This window comes from Nannobrachium achirus, assembly GCF_963921795.1.
Source record: "Nannobrachium achirus genome assembly, chromosome: 10".
NCBI lineage: Eukaryota > Metazoa > Chordata > Actinopteri > Myctophiformes > Myctophidae > Nannobrachium > Nannobrachium achirus.
This window is the reverse complement of record NC_137819.1, coordinates 38,710,999-38,729,793: the sequence shown is the minus strand read 5'-3', so window position 1 is coordinate 38,729,793 and position 18,795 is coordinate 38,710,999. Positions and strand designations below refer to the sequence as shown.

The 18,795-nt window shown below is 43.6% G+C and overlaps 1 protein-coding gene across 1 annotated transcript in view; it reads right to left on the bottom strand.

The window, feature by feature from the left end:
• Window positions 1–18,795, bottom strand: part of col14a1b (collagen, type XIV, alpha 1b) — a gene marked incomplete at its 3' end in the record, with an annotated part of 180,142 nt that overhangs the window by 55,679 nt on the left and 105,668 nt on the right. Inside the window, exons 21-22 of the mRNA XM_080735457.1 lie at window positions 9,029–9,178; window positions 4,202–4,276 (exon numbers count right to left, since the gene is read on the bottom strand). Coding sequence (XP_080591583.1) covers window positions 4,202–4,276; window positions 9,029–9,178 — 225 coding nt within the window. The remainder of the gene's footprint in view (window positions 1–4,201; window positions 4,277–9,028; window positions 9,179–18,795) is intronic.

The following is an 18,795-nucleotide window of genomic DNA, read 5'->3' as shown; positions in this document are numbered from 1 at the left end:
ACTACTTTGTTTACTTCAAGTATCCACTTATACTTTAATAACCCTTGTAAGCCCAGGGAACAAAATTACTTGTTCTCTTTCTTCAGCAACACAAACTCTGGCTATATGATTAGGTGACCAAGCTAGCTGGAGTTTAGCACATTCTTGTGTAACGGTACTCAGCAGTAGACATGAGAAGGTCTCACGTCTCACAACACAAGTTCGGGAGTTGTGAGATTCTTGTGAGAAGATTGGATGAGAACAATGGAATGAGATTGAGAACAAGCTCTTGTCATCGGGAGCTTTGGCTCTGCATTTGAAAAGAGATCTATATCGTTGCCGTCAGGCAGAAATCTCCTATCTCTCTCTCTATATATATATATATATATGTTACAGTCATTTTGGGTAACTCAGTGAGACTGTGGTAAGAGCGCTCGTTTTGTAGTTCACCACACACTAATCACCACCAGATGGCGACGCAGCCATTCAATAGTGAAGGCGCTGACGTCACTCGTTTGCGACTCTCTTTCTTTATTTACTAGCCTAGCCTAGCCTAGCTTAGCCTAGCCTAGCCTAGCCTAGCCTAGCCTAGCCTAGCCTAGCTTAGCCATTAGCTCCATTGTAGTCACTTGGACAGGGCGTTTATCGTGGGCTTGCCCAGGCCTTACGGCCTGGGCATAAATATAACGATTGCATTCACCACGGCTTCGTAACTCGCGCGGCGCTCCGCCGGCCGTGCGCCCCTGGCCCGCTCTTCGCGGCCACTCGCGCCTGCGGCGCTCGGGGGCGAAGAGCAGGACCAAGGTCCACTGGCCTTCGCGCCGCTTGCAATGTCGTGGACAATCGAGTGGCTCCGCCTGGAGGACGTTGTTGTGGCGACCGCTTGTTCCGCCCCGTGCGGCACGGCAAGCGCTCCGTTTCTCTATCTCACCGTTTCTCTATCTAACCGTGACATATATATATATATATATATATATATTTTTTTTTTTTGTGTAAATTAATTCCCTGCTTGATCATACTACTACTGTAGCGTCACACAAAACTATCAAAAGCAGGTCTGCATGTTTGAAGCTTTTGAGCTTGTCGATCTGGGCATGTGCTGCTAAAAAGAAAAAAAAAAAGAATATATATATATATATATATATATATATATATATACCCGTAAGACTCCCTAATCGGGAGATAAGTGACCGTCAGGTCACAGTATACACAAAGAGGCCTGTAAGTGGCACTGGTTCCACCCACAAGTTTGTACGACAAACGGTTGATGAGTAAAGCCAAATAAAGTTTGGCCAATCAGAGGAGGGGGCGGAGCAAAGCTAAACCAATTAAGGTGAAGGACTGTTAATGAAGTTAATTGACACCACCCACAAGTGTGTACGACAAACAGTTAACACATGGGAAGCCAAGGTTTCTAACATTTCTAGCTGTTGCTGCTGCCGTCGTTCACTTACGCTTTAATTTTGAAGAGCCTCGGAAGCTTTGTGCGTGTGCACGTGAGTGTCCACTGACGATTGAGGAGGATAATCCATTTGTTTACAAACGCTCGCAAAACTAAAATCCAAACCGGGGCCGACCATCGCGGTAAAGTGTCGCCGTGAAAACAGGCAGATCTCTGCTTCCCTGGCGTTCTTTGCACCTTATTCATAGATAAAGCCCTTTTTATGTTTCAGCATAGAATAGAAATCAATGCAGCCTAGACCATCCATTTTGTCTCTCTGCGAGCCACGTTATGACGTATGGACCAGGGTCTTTCACAGACAACACAACATGCGCGCAGCAGCACGCTGCACAGTTAACCCTTTGTCTCGTTCCTGAACGAGACAACTCCTTTTGGCACAGCGACCTCCAGTGGCCTTATCTCGTTACTGCCCCTTGGGTGTTAATGAGTAAAGCCAAATAAAGTTTGGGCCAATCAGAGGAGGGGGCGGGGCAAAGTTAAACCAATTAAGGTGAAGGACTCTTAATCAAGTCAATTGACACCACCCACAAGTTTGTACGACAAACGGTTGATGAGTAAAGCCAAATAAAGTTTTGGCCAATGAGGGGAGGGGGCGGGGCAAAGTTAAACCAATGAAGGTGAAGAACTGTTGAAGCAGCAGGAGTCGGTGGTCCCCGGGAATTCCCCGTGAGCAGCCCAGTTGGGGTGTTGATTTGGTCATTTTTACTATTTGGCGGCGGTGGCAGGGGGTCCCTGGGGGTCCCTGGGGGTCCGTGGAGGTCCGGGGGTCCTGAAGGTTGTGGTTTGGCAGGCACGGAGTGTGTGTGGAAAATCTCACATGGATAGGGGCAATGATGGCGGAGATATGAGTAGGGCAAAAGTGTGACGTGACGTGACAGACAGGCTGACTGACGGACGGACGGACTGACTGACTGACTGACGGACTGACAGACAGCCGGTGGAGGTTTTGATAGTAAATGCGACCTGACGGTCGCAATAAGAAATTTGAATCCTGGAAAGTAACAGTTTTGGAAATATTAATACAAAAGTATGTATTCCAATAAGAGGAAATGAGAGAAATGTATCTGGCCTGGCAGAGACAGCAGGCAGATTTTTCTTTTCTTATCTGTTGTGAAGATATAAAGAGAAGATTTTCAGCTCAATATTGTAACTCAATAAGGTTGTTGCATATTGGGGGGGGGGGGATACTGTACAATATTAAAATCAGGAACCCAAACCTCCATGGTCCTTTAGGGGACGTGTCATGTGGTTTGACATGCAGAGTATGATTCCAAAAACAAGCACCATAAAAAAAGAGGGGAAAGAAAAGAAAAAAAAAAGGAGAAAAAAATAACTGGCACCTGATCTAAAGACTGCAAGCTTTATAATTTAGCTGCGGGGAATGACACCCTTCAGGTTTTTTTTTGTTGTTGTCTCCCAAAATGGATATTGTCGTTGTCGGGTGGAAACCCCGTATCTACAAATTTGTATGTTCTTTCACAAAGTAAAGCCCTGCTTAATCGTACAAGACCGTCGCACAAAAGTAGTGAAAAGTAGTGGCTTGTAGATCGGCTGTTTTCACTAGTTTAAATCATTTTTAAAATGAAAAATGCAAAACGAACGGTTTTGGACATACAAGGTTTTCACCCGACAACGACGATATGTACACCCTGAATGCAGCGCTGAGGGAATGAAACTCTCACAGGATGATCGTCACCCTCTGAGGGAAGACGTGACGTGAGGAATGATAATTACAGGTTTGACGGAATGAGATGAAGGTCCCCAACCAGGACGCAGGAGATGACAATTAGCACTTTTACAAGTTATCTGTGTGTGTGTTCGTGCATGTGTGTTGGAAGTTTATTTGTGGATGTCTCACTCTTTTTAGTGTATGATGTGCTTGTGCTTTTTTATTTTTTATGCACGTGCCTTCTTGCACATGGCTTTTTACTTTGCAGACTGTACTGTATGTTCTGGATGACAGTTATTGTTGTTGTTTTCCTGTGTGCAATGTGCTTTGAACAGTACTGCAGTGTGTGTGTGTGTGTGTGTGTGTGTGTGTGTGTGTGTGTGTGTGTGTGTGTGTGTGTGTGTGTGTGTGTGTGTGTGTGTGTGTGTGTGTGCATGCTTGCCACCTCACCATGCAGGCAGGGGGAGATGAACAGTTTAGATTATACACTCCTCACATGATGACAGCTAAATGTGCTCAGATGTCAGCATAATGATATGCTATAACCGTCGACAGCATTATGGAAAAATAAACTTTTAGCCACACTAACTATATGAATCACACTTTATGGCATGAGTTATGGCATGTATGTTATGCTTGAGACTGCTGCCACAGACTGATATAAAGCTGAATCGTATGGCTTATAAAAAAAATCAACTGGCTCCTGAACCAGAAGTATCATATACCCAGGACACCTAGCAAACCAAGCAAACTGAAATTCTGTTCTAATATTAAGAAAATACGTTTAGGTATTAGGATAGCCTATGGAGATGGATACCTTTAAGTCTGTGTTTGGAGTGGTTAAGGGTAAACCACGTCAATGGACGGCCACCCTGGGGCATCCCTCGGGTGACCATCCGGTGAAAAAACAAGTTCTCCAAGCTCACAGCGGGTTCCAACGCCAACCTGTGTGAGCTGAGCTGGCTATTTGAAAACAGACCCTAACCCGTTTGTTACTGCAACAGCGTACACATGTAACCAAATCTCAGAGGTAAACCAACCATCATGGTGTAGCCCGAGGAGGTTATGACACGTGTATTGGGTTGTCTTACCTTCCAAGGCGGAGGGGATGGTGGGTGGAGGGACGGTACTGGGGGGTTTGGTTGGTGCTGGTGTTGGAACTGGTACTGCAGAGAGAGAGAGAGAGAGAGAGATGACACATACTGTACAGTATATGACAGTGGTCCTCAACATTTTCAGGCCACAACCCCCAAAATAATCATATTTAACTGGGGACCCAGACCCCCCACCCTGACGAGCACTAAGAGTCGGAGAGTTGAGGCATAACATTTTGTATAACACGGTTCTATTGTGAAAATAGCAGATCTACATGCTCACAACGCCTCGCGTTGCGAGGCGTTGTGAGCGTGTAGATCAGCTATTTTCTCAATTTCTGCCTCTAATATTAGACAATTTGGCCAATGTTTAATTTGCCATTTTAAAGGTATTAAAAGCTATTTAAATTGTCACTTTAGAAATGTGCAGATACCCTCTATACCAGACCTGGGCATTGTGCGGCCCGGGGGCCGTATGCAGCCCTTTGGTTCACTCTGACCGGCCCTTGTAAGGTTAATGGCAACACATTTTCTAATTTGACCTCATGCATGGACTAAAGCAGCATTTCCTTTATTTTTAAGTTTTTTATTCACGTACATATGGACGCAATGCGTACATCAGCACGTGTGTGTGATCATTGGATGTTGTCTCAATAACAAGCAGGTCGTCAGACTGGTCACAAGTCAAGACGACCTGCCTTACTGTACCTTACCCATCAACAATGGCTAAAGTGGTATTTATTTACTGAAGTCGGAGGTAAAGCCGTGTGTTTAGCACTGCCTTTTGGCCCGGCCCTCCACAAAAAATAATTGCCCACCCCTGCTCTATACACTTACGTTATGTTGGTTTGTTTACTGTTGAGTGAGAAAACAAAGATAAACATTAAGTTGATCATCTGGGGACCCCCCAGAATAATTTGGGGACCACCCTGGGGGTCCCATCCCATAGGTTGAGAACCACTGGTATATGACATATTTGGACGTATATGTATATACACACATATAGACATGCACAGACGTGCAAACACAAAAAAGACACACACACACACACACACGCACACGCACACGCACACACACACACACACACACACACACACACACACACACACACACACACACACACACTCTGTATGTGGGCTGTAAGGCCATATCCATCATTGGTATGCCTCCGCACTCTGTCATCTAATCATAAATCATCATACAGCACAATCAACACTATATGGAGCAACTAGACACCGCAATCCCAGTCATCTAGGATCTAACAGTGTCTATCATTATAAGCCCCTGTATAATTTGCTATAGCTTGATCACAGCCTAAAGCCTGAGTTATAGCCTACATAGCTGCACGGGGGTGGGTCGCGCACCGGAAACAGGCAATCTACAAGCTCACAGCGCATTGCTGGTGCGTATACATTGTGAGCATGTAGATCTGCTATTTTCAGTGACACACGCACTGACACAACTCAATGTAAATCACCCTGAAAGCTACGCCACCTGCCTCGGAGCCCCAAATCCTAACACCCCCCCCCCCTCCCCCTCCCCCTCCCCCTCCCCCTCCCCCCAGCCATCTGTAAAAAAAGGCGAGCGGTAAAACCCCACGCGCTGCGTTCGTTTATCCACCTCTACTTACGCAGTAAATCAATCTACCTGAGGTCGGGAATTACTTTCGACGGCAGGTAGAGGAGACTCTCCATGTAGTTGGCTAGAGGGGGGGGGGGGGGGGTAGTAATGTGGAGCGAGCCTTCGGCTTTTCATTTGCATCAAAACAAAGCTATAAATCATTGTCAATGGGACCGCTCTCTGTGGAGCTGGATCAAGGCTGCTCAATACAAACAAATAACTGAGAGGAGACAAGGGGAGAGGAGAGGAGAGGAGGGCAAATACGCGAATGAATTGGAATTTGCGCCCCTTAGCATCCTTCGCGTCGCCTGTTTGTAATTTGCATCTGTTCATATATTTGCATTGATTTTGTATGTAGGCTTTATGACCGTGCCGTGACAAGAACTGGGTTGGTGCATGTCAGAGATGTGAACACAGTCGACACACCTGGAGGGAGAGGAGAGGGAAGGAGAGAGTGATGGAGAAGAGAGGATGAGAGGAGTGTTCACATGCTCTCTGTGCTGTGTGTCTTTCTCATTCTTCCACGTCTGTCAATCCTCTTTCTCTTTCCCTCTCCACTTCCCTGACATTTCCTTTTCTCTCTCTCTCTCCCCGTCTCTACTGTATAGACCAGGGGTCTTCAACGTTTTCAGGCCAAGGACCCCTTAGTTGAGAGAGAGATGAAGCAGGGACCCCCACAACCTTTTCATAGTTTCCATATAGTTTCATTGTTTGACAGCACAATCAATTTGTTTTCAGATATTTAACCACTTGAATCGCCAATACTTAATACATTTGACTTTTCACTCTGTCTGCTCTTTTACCCCTCTAGACTAAACCTCTTTGCCGAAAATAGCCGATCTACAAGCTCACAACGCCTCGCGCTGCGAGGTGTTGTGAGCTTGTAGATCTGCTATTTTTGGCAAGTGGTTAATATAAAAAAGGAGGAAAAAAGGTTTCTATCACACAAAGATTTGGAGGACCCCCTGTAGTAACTCTGAGGACCCCCTAGGGGTCCCGGATCCCCTGTTGAAGACCTCTGGTATAGACGGTTTTCCTGAGCACTCCCCTGTAGAGGCTGCCACCGCTGCGGTGTAAACAGTAGTGTAAAGTAACTTGTAGCCTACATTTACTTACGTACCGTACCTAATTTATATTTGTACTTTACTTGACTGTGTATTTCCCATTTTCAATCATTTTACTTCTACTCCACCACCGGCTGCTGTTTACACCGCAGCAATGGCTCTCTACAGGGGGAGCGCTCAGGAAAACGGTCTATAGTGCGCCCCTCAGTCGATTCTTTCCCTCATTCTTCCTTGCCAGCCGATTCCCACGTTATCATAACCGGTCTACCAGCCTCCTGGTAGCCAGTAGACAGTAGACAGACTACTGAGCCTTAGCTAAGGGATGACGGTGAAACAGACCCATACTAAGGGATGATAACGTGGCTATCGGGTGTCCTTACCCCATCCTCTCTTACTTTGTCTGTTTTTCTTTTACTTCCTCTCTCTTTTGCCACCATCCCTCCACTTGTCCCTTAATCCCCATTTCCCCCCCTCTCTCTCTCTCCCTCTCTCTCTCTCTCTCCCTCTCTCTCTCCTCCTCCCTCCTTCACTCACACACTGCTATCATCTCTCTCTCTCAGATCCACACAGTGGGTCTTGATTAGTGTCTGTGGCTCGGTTCTGCAGAACAAATGGAACGGAGAGAGAGGATGATGAGAGACATCTGCCTCTCCTCCCCGTGGCTCTTCTCTCTTTTCACCCCCGCCCCATCACTTCAATCACGTCAATTCTCTCATTCGTTCCACCTGTGTCCCCCCGGCTCTCTCTCTTCCTCTCTTTTGGCCACTTAACTGTACTGTTAACTTCTCTCTGCGTCACCAGCATCATTTCTTTCCCCTCTCTACCTCCCCTCTCTCTCCATCTCTCTCCCTAAGTCTCTCCATCCCCGATACAGTGGGTCTTGATTAGTGTTTTGCGGCTCGCTGCTGCAGAACAAATCTGAACACATTCCCGCCGTCCTCTCCCAGGGGGATAATAACTGCATTATGTTGTGAAAATGACACCATCATCTACTCAAGACGCTTTTCAACAGTGGTATAATGGTGGGCTGCGTTTTGATGCACGGCCGCGGTGGTCCCACAAGAGTTGTGTGTGCGTTTGTGAGTCTCTGCCTGTGTGTGTGTGCGTGTGTGTGTGTGCGTGTGTGTGTGTGTGTGTATGCACATGTCCGGGTAAACACACATGAGCACACCTGCGCATCATTACGGCCTTCTTTGTTTGTGGGGTTTATGTGTGGATGTGTGGAGTGCCTCTTACTTTGTCAGAGCTAAGGGCTACGGTGACTATTGTTTTGTCAATAGACCCGTAAGGAGTACTTCGTACTCTGGCTATTTCTGGCCAGCGGTACATACAACAATCGAAAAAGCATTGTAAGATCGTACATTGGCTGTTTTTTTGGCAAGCAACACCGTGGAACCATGAAGCACACATCAAGCTCAATTCAGCCGCAGTTAACAAGCCCTGTGTACATCAGCATGTAAAGTGCCAATGTCTCAGTGTAATGTGTTATTGGAAAGCTCCCCGGGGGAAGGGGAAATTGCTTTTACAGCTTCACCCAGCTGATGATCGCTCAGATGGATCTGATGAGTGCACAGGGGTAGGGGTTAAGTGTTTGGGGACGTTTGTCACGAAGATTGGTGAGCCGAGAGTGGACTCAGCGGCTCTCCAATTCCTAGACGGCCTCTCTATGCACTCAACCACAGGCTATTATTGTGATGAATAGCTCATAACTACTGTTGTTAATTATTCCTAGGCATGTATGTGGGTGTGCGTGTGGATGGCCGTGTTCCCTCATCTGTGTATTCCCACATGTGTACCAAAGAGTGTGTGTGTGTGTGTGTGTGTGTGTGTGTGTGTGTGTGTGTGTGTGTGTGTGTGTGTGTGTGTGTGTGTGTGTGTGTGTGTGTGTGTGTGTGTGTGTGTGTGTCTGTGTGTGTGTGTGTGTGTGCAGAATGTACTCTTTTTAATGCATGTTTTTCTGCTCGTGTGTGCGAGAGCGAGCGAGCATGTGAGTGTTCCCTCATCAGTGCATACCCGTATTTGTGTTCCAGTGAGTTAGTGAGTGAGTGAGTGGAGTAAGCGTGTGTGTGAGCGTGCGCATGCGTGCGTGTGTGTGTGTGCTTCCGGGTGTCCGTATAGGTGCAAGTGTTTCTCCACTCACGTGTCTTTCCATTGGCGGTGACGGCGGGTCCCTCGGTGCCGTCTAGCAGCTGAGCGTACACGCTGATCTTATACTGGGTGTTGGCTCTCAGGCCGGTGAAACAGTGTCTGCTGGATCCACCTCCCAGCTTCGTCTCCTGCTTCTGACCGTCTGCGGACAGAGACACACTTCTTATCAGGGACGTGCAGAGAATGTTAGCGAGGCAGGGGCAGTGGAAACTTATAAAAGGGCCTTTTAGTGGAAATATCGAAAATAGCAGACCTCCAAGCTCACAAGCTTGGAGGTGTGAGCTTGGAGGTCGGCTATTTTCACTGCTTGATACAACACTGAACTAAGCATAATCAATTTCTGGAGGTGTGGCGTAACGGCATGGATTTCTACACAGAGAGGGCAATTCTTTCATCATACATGCTGTATTCAAGTTCAGGAGAGTTTGGACGAGGCAATTCTCTTGAATGCTGCCTTCAGGTATGGCATGGAAAGAGGGCATTTGCATTTCTTTCACCATAGTAAAAACTGCATTTATGACCTGGAGAGGGCACTTTTTACAGACAGATAAAAGGGCAGGGGCTCAAGCCCCCTTTGATGTCTATGTGTGCACGTGTCTACTTCTTATACTGTATATACTCTTGTCTGATATGTGGAAAGGATTATGTAAATGGCAATACGAGTCACTGAGGAATTGGCCTGCGGGTTAGAATGCCTGTAGTAAAATGTTCAATCAAGGCTGTATAGCTCAGATCTTATGACAGTGAATAGAGGAACCACTACTGTGGGAGGACAGGTGCATGTGTCCTGTATAAGTGCCCTCACAGAGGTGTCCCATGAGAAAGGCATTGAATCACTACATGCACCGTGCTGTGCTGTTTCACATGAAAATCTATTCATGTGAAGCTTTTTTTTTTCTCCTCCTGTGAATCTCTTAGTTATACCAACATTGTTCTTGTGAAGTGTCGTAAAGATTTGCATTTGGCCAAATGTGGCGTCGCCACACTAGGACACACACACTAGGACACACACACTAGGACATACACACACGAGCAGACGAAGCCTCTGTATAATGCAGGCCACCACGCTGCATTGTAATCTGCACTTCTATAACTGAAAATTGGACACACTGCAATTATACTCTATGGAAAATAAGATTTGAAGACGCAGAGGCGCTGAAGAAAAGAATATCTTTCTTTGATCACGGTGGATATATACTGGTTCAGTACAGCAAACAACGCAGAAAAGGGGTGTTGTGGAAACAACATAATTATAAACAACAACAGCAACGCCACAATACAGCAAAAATGCAATAGCAGGAAAGACATTTCTTGCAATTTCTCGCAATGATGGAAGGAAGGGCATTCCATGGAAACAAGCCCACAGGGCTTTTCGTGTTATACTTTTAGCAAGTAGCTGGTTAAATTGAACTTGTTAATAAAGTATTCAATCGGAAAGACGTTGGCAACCAAAAAAATAATAAACAAAACTTGCGTGGCATGTACAGTAGAAAGTAGAATTCGCAGTATTAATGTAACTTTTAGTTAGATTGGGGTACAGTCTAGGAGTTACAAGTGGATAAATTAACACAGAGGATTGTATTGTGTGCATTCCTTTGTTTGCCACAGTCTCATTATCCTGCTTGCTGGCTGTGGTGGAATGTTCATTACTCAAACCTGCATTTTAATTCATTCACATATGCACACGCACGCACGCACGCACGCACGGACACATTACCCCCTTCCCTTTTCAGGAGTTATTCTCCTCAAGGTAATTATTTACTGCCCTGGACAGCATAAATCCTCATTTACCTGTGTGGGTGACTGAGAGGTCTAATTCCTCTGGACTCTCTCCGGAGGACCACCGTGGGGCTTCAATTATGTGTTGGGGTCCCCCCGCTCATGAAACGGTAACAATGGCAAGGTTTGTGGTTTTAAAGGCCTCTGGGTGATGAATAATAGTCATTATATTCCTATTTGGCGGATGAGGGCCCGCGTGATTTAAGCCAATTCTAGCTTCGGAAGCAACGTTTTGGGACTGGTAAACATATGGATGCGTAGGAATTCACTCGGGGTCCCGTGCCATCTGCTAAGTGCTCTTTAAGGGGTGTTTGAGTAAGCATAGGCATTTAACTTCCAGATGAACGGGTGAAAGGTTAACGTTAACATGTCTGGCGGGGAGCGTGGGTAGACGCAGGGAATCACAATTGGATGGAAATGACCCGAATGACGAGGGAATAGAATGATGTCCTGGTGGCACAGGAGTGATATCTCTTCATTGTGTTTGTGATTAAATATGGCCGCGGGTGATAAAACAAATTATTGTCATTGCCAGAGAGGCAGCTGGGCCCTGTAGGTTGGATACCAATGGCACCGGGTCTCTGTGACGGTATGCAGGGCACGTGCTTGTTGGTTAGCTGCCCTATAGGGCCCCCTCAAGGTGAAATGATCACCCCATCACCCAAGAACTAGATGGGTTCATGGAATGGCTTCATGTCCATCTCAGGCTTTATGTGCTTCATCCGGACCGTATATAGACAGACAGCAAACAATTTTGGCATTGATTGGTCCAGTGGATTGCGAGTTTAGCTGCAGATAAACACACATGCGCGCGCGCGCCCACACGCACGCACACACACACACACACACACACACACACACACACACACACACACACACACACACACACACACACACACACACACACACACACACGTACACGTACACGTGAAAGCTTCACATACCGGTACAGTGGTATGGATTATTTCCAGGACTATTGAAATATCATATATGATATTTTTTTTATAAATTAGGGATATTCAGAAGCTTTTATAACTTTGTGAACTTTCCTTTTAATCAGCTTGTCACTGAATTCCTGACTGACTATTACAGTCCTCACTTGCTCACACAGCTACTGTCTGTCAACAGCCCTGGCCAGACTGTGTTGATAATTACATCTGGAAATGTATTAAGAAAATGTAATAGGAGGTCTGGATTCCTTCAGTCAGCAAATTTGAATGTTAATTAAACATTCCTGGCATAATGTACATGTGCCATCTGCAGTGAGTGCCATATTTGATAACATGCAGAACATTCACAGAAAGGGAAAGCTAACATCCACCTCCGCTCCTCTATCTGTTTGTCTATCTATGCTCAACCTTTAACCTCTCCATATGTCTCGTCTCGAGAAAGGAATCTCCCAAAGTCTCTCTCTTTCTCTCAATCTTAAGCTTACATTTGTGAGTGGACGCACTAAGCTATAATTACAGTCATTCCTATAACAAGTATATCTTCCTCCAGACACACTTGGCAGCGACAAAAGCGACCTTTCCCTTTTTTTCTTTTTTTTCCCCTTTCTTTTTTCACTCGCCGTGGCAAATGTAAATGTCATCTTGGTGCGGGGATCCATAATCCTGCCAAGTCATTGCATACCTAAACCTTTAAGACTGTCAACGCACTAAGACTCGTCTCTATCAGCGAAGAATTTCCGACACGCTCGCGTTGCAGGTCCATATGCTGCGAAGGTATGCAAGATGCCCGTGAAGTGTGTGGAGTACACTTCAGGTATTTGTGAGGGGAGGCATCTGAATGACGAGTGGTTACGCTTTATGGTTCATAATATTATCTTAATTTTTTTTCCCCACCTCCTCACTTCATTCCTTTGAGTGAACCTTATCTTACCTGTAGACCTGCCATCATGTGTATATATTTTTTCCCCTTATTATTATTATGACGAAATATCCAAGATTGATTTTCTGAAAGTTTGAATTTATATTCTATCACTAGTTTGACCACTTCAAATACTCTTTCATCTTAAAATAACGAATAACCGAAAATACACTATTATGTACAAGCTTACAACGCATCGCAGCGCGATGCCTTTGTAAGCTTGTACATACTGTATAGCCTATTTTCGGTGAGTGACATGCTTCCATAGAGGGAACACAAGGGCTCGTACACACTGCCCGACTTTTTGAGCCGATTAAGCTGTCGCCGACCATTTTTGGCGCTCGCCGACAAAACCGCCGACCTGCCGCAAGATCGGGCTTTGCTCGCCGAGGTTTCGCTCGACACTTCCAAATCGTACAGTATGTTCGAGCCCTAAGACTTCCATGGAACCCAAATGACTGAACGTGTCACTATGTGGACCTATCAATGTGTTACCACTTTCGCACCTTACTGTATGCTTAACCTCATGTAAATACTGTATGTGTTGGTCTTATTCAATGTGTGTATACATTATGTAGATAGATTTATGTTCTTTGACAGGACCTGCATGGAAGCTATAGCGTAATCTATCTCAATCACACACAGCACCATGTGATTGTGATGCATTGGCACGTCTGACAATCTCGTCAACTCTCAACCCTGGCCTGAAATCCCACATGTAATCTCAGACAAAATGCTAAGCCTCTGGCATTGGTTATAGTAGTTTGCATACATAGCATAGCTTTCCTTTATCGCACACATTGTTTTAACAGTTCAATGTTATTGTCATGTATATATGCATAATGTATACATTGTTTCATGTTCTTAGAGTTAGACCCTCTACTGCAAGCTTGCTAGATATGCAAGTCAAACGAAAATTGGAATTGTTACCAAATTATAGAACACAAAACTCAATAGAAGAATGAGACAGGCTCTGTTGAAATCATTATGCGACACTTAAAACGTATTTTTAACCTAGTTACAAAAGGCTATATGGTAAAAAAAAATATCATCTTAACATTTTAAGGCATTTGATTTAATTTAATTTTCCATTTACCTTTCTTCTTCATTGAATTTGTGCTTTTGTGTTAATCTTGGTGTGCACTGTGCATACAGTGTGTGTGCGTGCGTGCGCGTGTGTGCATGACGAAAAAGACTGATACCTGCACGAAAGAAGCATTCCTCTCACATCCTTCTGGATGACTATAGTATACGTGAACTAGAAAAATATTGTTCCTTCGAAACAATTGTGGGCTCGCTTCAAGCCAGAAAACAATGGCTATAAAAGCACAAAATGTCAAGATCGCAGGCAGTGCTCTCTTTGACGTTACTGACGTCAAAGATTGGTCCATTTTGTTCCAAAAATGTGTTGGGCAAAAGTTGACCCGCTGGTGGCGCTATAACAGGCCAATGTGAGAAGGTTGGTATCTGTTCCTTGACCTATTGGGAATGTGCTTGCAAGATTTCACGCACATCCCAGGCTGTGTTCATGATTTGAGGTGTTTTTGGCTTTGGACACTTTATCGCTGCTTGCAGCTATATTTATTATTATTATTTTATAATTTTTTTGTGTGCACTTCATAGACATGTTAGATAAAGGTCCTTAGATTGCGTGTAGAATGTTTCCTGCAAATTGCAAAAAAAATCCTAGAATAAAAACGGGTTTAAGCGTTTTACAAACTGCTCAAAATTATATAGCGCCCCCCTTTGGCCATTTGGGGTAAGATTGGTTTCAGTGATATTTGAACTAACCCTCTACACTATTTTGTCATGAAAATGTGACTTTGCATGTATGTTTTAGAGGCAGAAGAATAATTTGCATAAAAATGCAATATTGTTTGAATTATTTAAAAAAGCATGTTTCAATGTTAAAGAAATCCGATCTGACAGATATTTAGATATCGGTCCAAAGTTCACGTAAAAAAAGTTTTGTGCACGTGACGCGAAAATTCCAGAATAAAAGCGGGTTCACGCGTTTTACAAACTGCTCAAAATGGCGGAAAATCGAAGGGCGGAGCTTACTTAACAACGACACAGATGTCTTCCGCTTGAGTCAAAGCACGCGTGTAACAAGTTGCATGTCTTCAAACGAAACGAGTCATGACTTATGCCCGTTTGAAGTTTGAATTTTCAGACGCTTCGTATAGCGCCCCCCTTTGGCCGATTGAAATAAAATTGGTTTCAGTGATACTTTGACTAACCCTCCACATCTTTGCCAAATGCCATGAACGTGTAACTTTGCATGTATGATTTAGAGGCCGAAGAATAATTTGCATAAAACCGCAATATATATTGAATTATTAAAAAATCATTATTTAACGTACAAACTTCTCACCACATAGCCTGTGTAGATATAGGTTCAAAGTTCATGTGAAAAAAGTTTTGTGCACTTGACGCGAAAATCCCAGGAGGAGATAGATTTTTACTGTTTTTCATATAATTCCGAATTGTGGGAGACCTAAAGGTCAGAGGTCAAAAGTTAGAGGGTAAAAGTTGTTCGGAATGAGGAGACGCATAAGTGTATACAGGTTTCATGGCTGTATGTATAACACAGCATGAGCTATACCTGTTCAAAGATCGCACTTTCGAAGGCTTCCTACAGCGCCACCATTTGGCCGATTGCTATAGAAAATAATAGCACACTTCGCCACTGTAAACTGAACACATTGATGTTTTTATTTTCATTTTCTCACTAAGTATGTAGTAGTAGAAAGGAACCGAAGTTTTGAGGAGAACTTGATATAGTATGCCTGCCTGATAGATAAACTAGAAAAATATTGTTCCTTCGAAACAATTGTGGGCTCGCTTCAAGCCAGAAAACAATGGCTATAAAAGTACAAAATGTCAAGATCGCAGGCAGTGCTCACTTTGACGTTACTGACGTCAAAGATTGGTCCATTTTGTTCCAAAAATGTGTTATGCAAAAGTTGACCCGCTGGTGGCGCTATAACAGGCCAATGTGAGAAGGGTGGTATCTGTTCCTTGACCTATTGGGAATGTGCTTGCAAGATTTCACGCACATTGCAGGCTGTGTTCATGATTTGAGGTGTTTTTGGCTTTGGCCACTTTATCGCTGCTTGCAGCTAGATTTATTATTATTATTTTATATTTTTTTTGTGTGCACTTCATAGGCATGTTAGATAAAGGTCCTTAGATTGCGTGTAGAATGTTTCATGCAAATTGCAAAAAAAATTCTAGAATAAAAACGGGTTTAAGCGTTTTACAAACTGCTCAAAATTATATAGCGCCCCCCTTTGGCCATTTGGGGTAAGATTGGTTTCAGTGATATTTGAACTAACCCTCTACACTATTTTCTCATGAAAATGTGACTTTGTATGTATGTTTTAGAGGCAGAAGAATAATTTGCATAAAACTGCAATATTGTTTGAATTATTTAAAAAAGCATGTTTCAATGTTAAAGAAATCCGATCTGACAGATCTTTAGATATCGGTCCAAAGTTCACGTAAAAAAAGTTTTGTGCACGTGACGCGAAAATTCCAGAATAAAAGCGGTTTTACGCGTTTTACAAACTGCTCAAAATGGCGGAAAATCGAAGGGCGGAGCTTACTTAACAACAACACAGATGTCTTCCGCTTGAGTCAAAGCACGCGTGTAACAAGTTGCATGTCTTCAAACGAAACGAGTCATGACTTATGCCTGTTTGAAGTTTGAATTTTCAGACGCTTCGTATAGCGCCCCCCTTTGGCCAATTGGAATAAAATTGGTTTCAGTGATACTTTGACTAACCCTCCACATCTTTGCCAAATGCCATGAACGTGTAACTTTGCATGTATGATTTAGAGGCCGAAGAATAATTTGCATAAAACCGCAACATATATTGAATTATTAAAAAATCATTATTTAACGTACAAACTTCTCACCACATAGCCTGTGTAGATATAGGTTCAAAGTTCATGTGAAAAAAAGTTTCGTGCACTTGACGCGAAAATCCCAGGAGGAGATAGATTTTTACTGTTTTTCATATAATTCCGAATTGTGGGAGACCTAAAGGTCAGAGGTCAAAAGTTAGAGGGTAAAAGTTGTTCGGCATGAGGAGACGCATACGTGTATACAGGTTTCATGGCTGTACCTAAAACACAGCATGAGCTATACCTGTTCAAAGATCGCACTTTCGAAGGCTTCCTACAGCGCCACCATTTGGCCGATTGCTATAGAAAATGATAGCACACTTCGCCACTGTAAACTGAACACATTGATGTTTTTATTTTCATTTTCTCACTAAGTATGTAGGAGTAGAAAGGAACCGAAAATCCCGTCTACTTACTAGATAAACAAATAAATAAATAAATAATGACAATATCTAAAGTGTGCTCGCCAGGTACTGGCGAGCCCACAATAATGACAATATCTAAAGTGTGCTCGCCTTATAGGCGAGCCCACAACTACACACCCAGATTAATCCTCTGTCGCATTTAGAACCACATCAGACACGGGGCAAGGGAAGGCATACCTAATCCAATATGATTTAAAATATTCTTCTGACTGCTTAAAGGGGGATGCATATTTCAGCACATGCATTACGTCCTGTACTAGAGACTATACATTTGGCTGTGCTTTCATCTCTAGTAATGACTGACACCACCAGAGAAGAATGAACAGACACACAGCAGCACATCGTCGTTGTCGGGTGGAAACCTTGTATGTCCAAAACCGGTCGTTTTGTATTTATCATTTTAAAAACGATCTAAACTAGTGAAAACAGCCGATCTACAAACACACAACGCCTCGCGGTGCGAGGCGTTGTGTGCTTGTAGATCTGCTGTTTTCACTACCTTTGTGCGACGGCCTTGTATGATGAAGCAGGGCTTTACTTTGTGAAAAAACGTACACATTTGAAACTTGAAGATACAAGGTTTCTGCCCGACAACAACGACATGTTCTCCCAACACATCTGCCTTTTTAGAGAGCAAAAAGCAATTCACTAATGGGCAAATTTTACACAATTAGTTCCCACCTTTGTTGAACTTCGCAAAATTTCATAAAAGGTGTACGCAGTACAAAGATTTTGTTAGACAAGCTTAGGTCGAGCTGACATTTTTCTCCACAGTGACTTGAGAATTAAGAGTAATACTTTTAGCTGTAATCCTGAAAGACAGCCTTTTGTCTTACAGGGACAAAAATAATGAATAAAGCTGCTGCACGTGGTGCAGCAGCAGACTATTACCATTATTATTATGAGAATGGGAACATTATTCAGATAAAAGAAAAAATCCACTGGTGGCCAGTCTGGCCACAGTAAGCAGTGTACTGAATGTACAAGTAACCAATTAGGGTTGTTTGTTTTTGAAGAATGGGCTAAAGTAGGTGTTATTTTCTTTTCTGTAATGGAATTGGTGAGATATTCATGTGTGTGGTTTAGAAGCCAAAGTTATGTGCATCCAGAATCACTGCACACTCCTAGCATACGTGGAGGCTTTATATAGGGGGCAGTGAATGAATGGCAATGTCCCTCATGAATACAGGTCCACAAACACAGGAATAAGTGTGTGTGTATGCGTGTGTGTGTGTGTGTGTGTGTGTGTGTGTGTGTGTGTGTGTGTGTGTGTGTGTGTGTGCGTGCGTGTGTGTGCGTGCGTGTGTGTGCGGGCGTGCCTGTGTGTGGAAACAGTGAACAAACACTGTAGCAGTGGTGTAAAGTAACTGAGTACATTCATACTCAAGTGCTCTACCTACAATTACCGGTACAATGTTGAGGTATTTTTACTTTACTGGAGTATTTCCATTTTTTTTTTACTTTTACTTCCACTTCACTAGATCTCAGAGGCAGATATTGTATTTACTCCACTACAATTATTTGAAAACCTTTTGTTAATAGTTGCTTTGTATTATGTGCAGTATTATTATTATTATTTCAAAACATACATTAACCACTTCAGCCCTATCTACCGGTACATGTCGGTCATTTAAAAAAAAAGCCACAATGTGTCACATCGCAACGCATTGTAGATCTGCCATTTTAAAAAGAGTTTTACACAAATGTATTGAAAACTTGTGAAATGGGACATAATGAGTACTTTTAATTAAGTAACTTTTTCCACCACTGATATGTA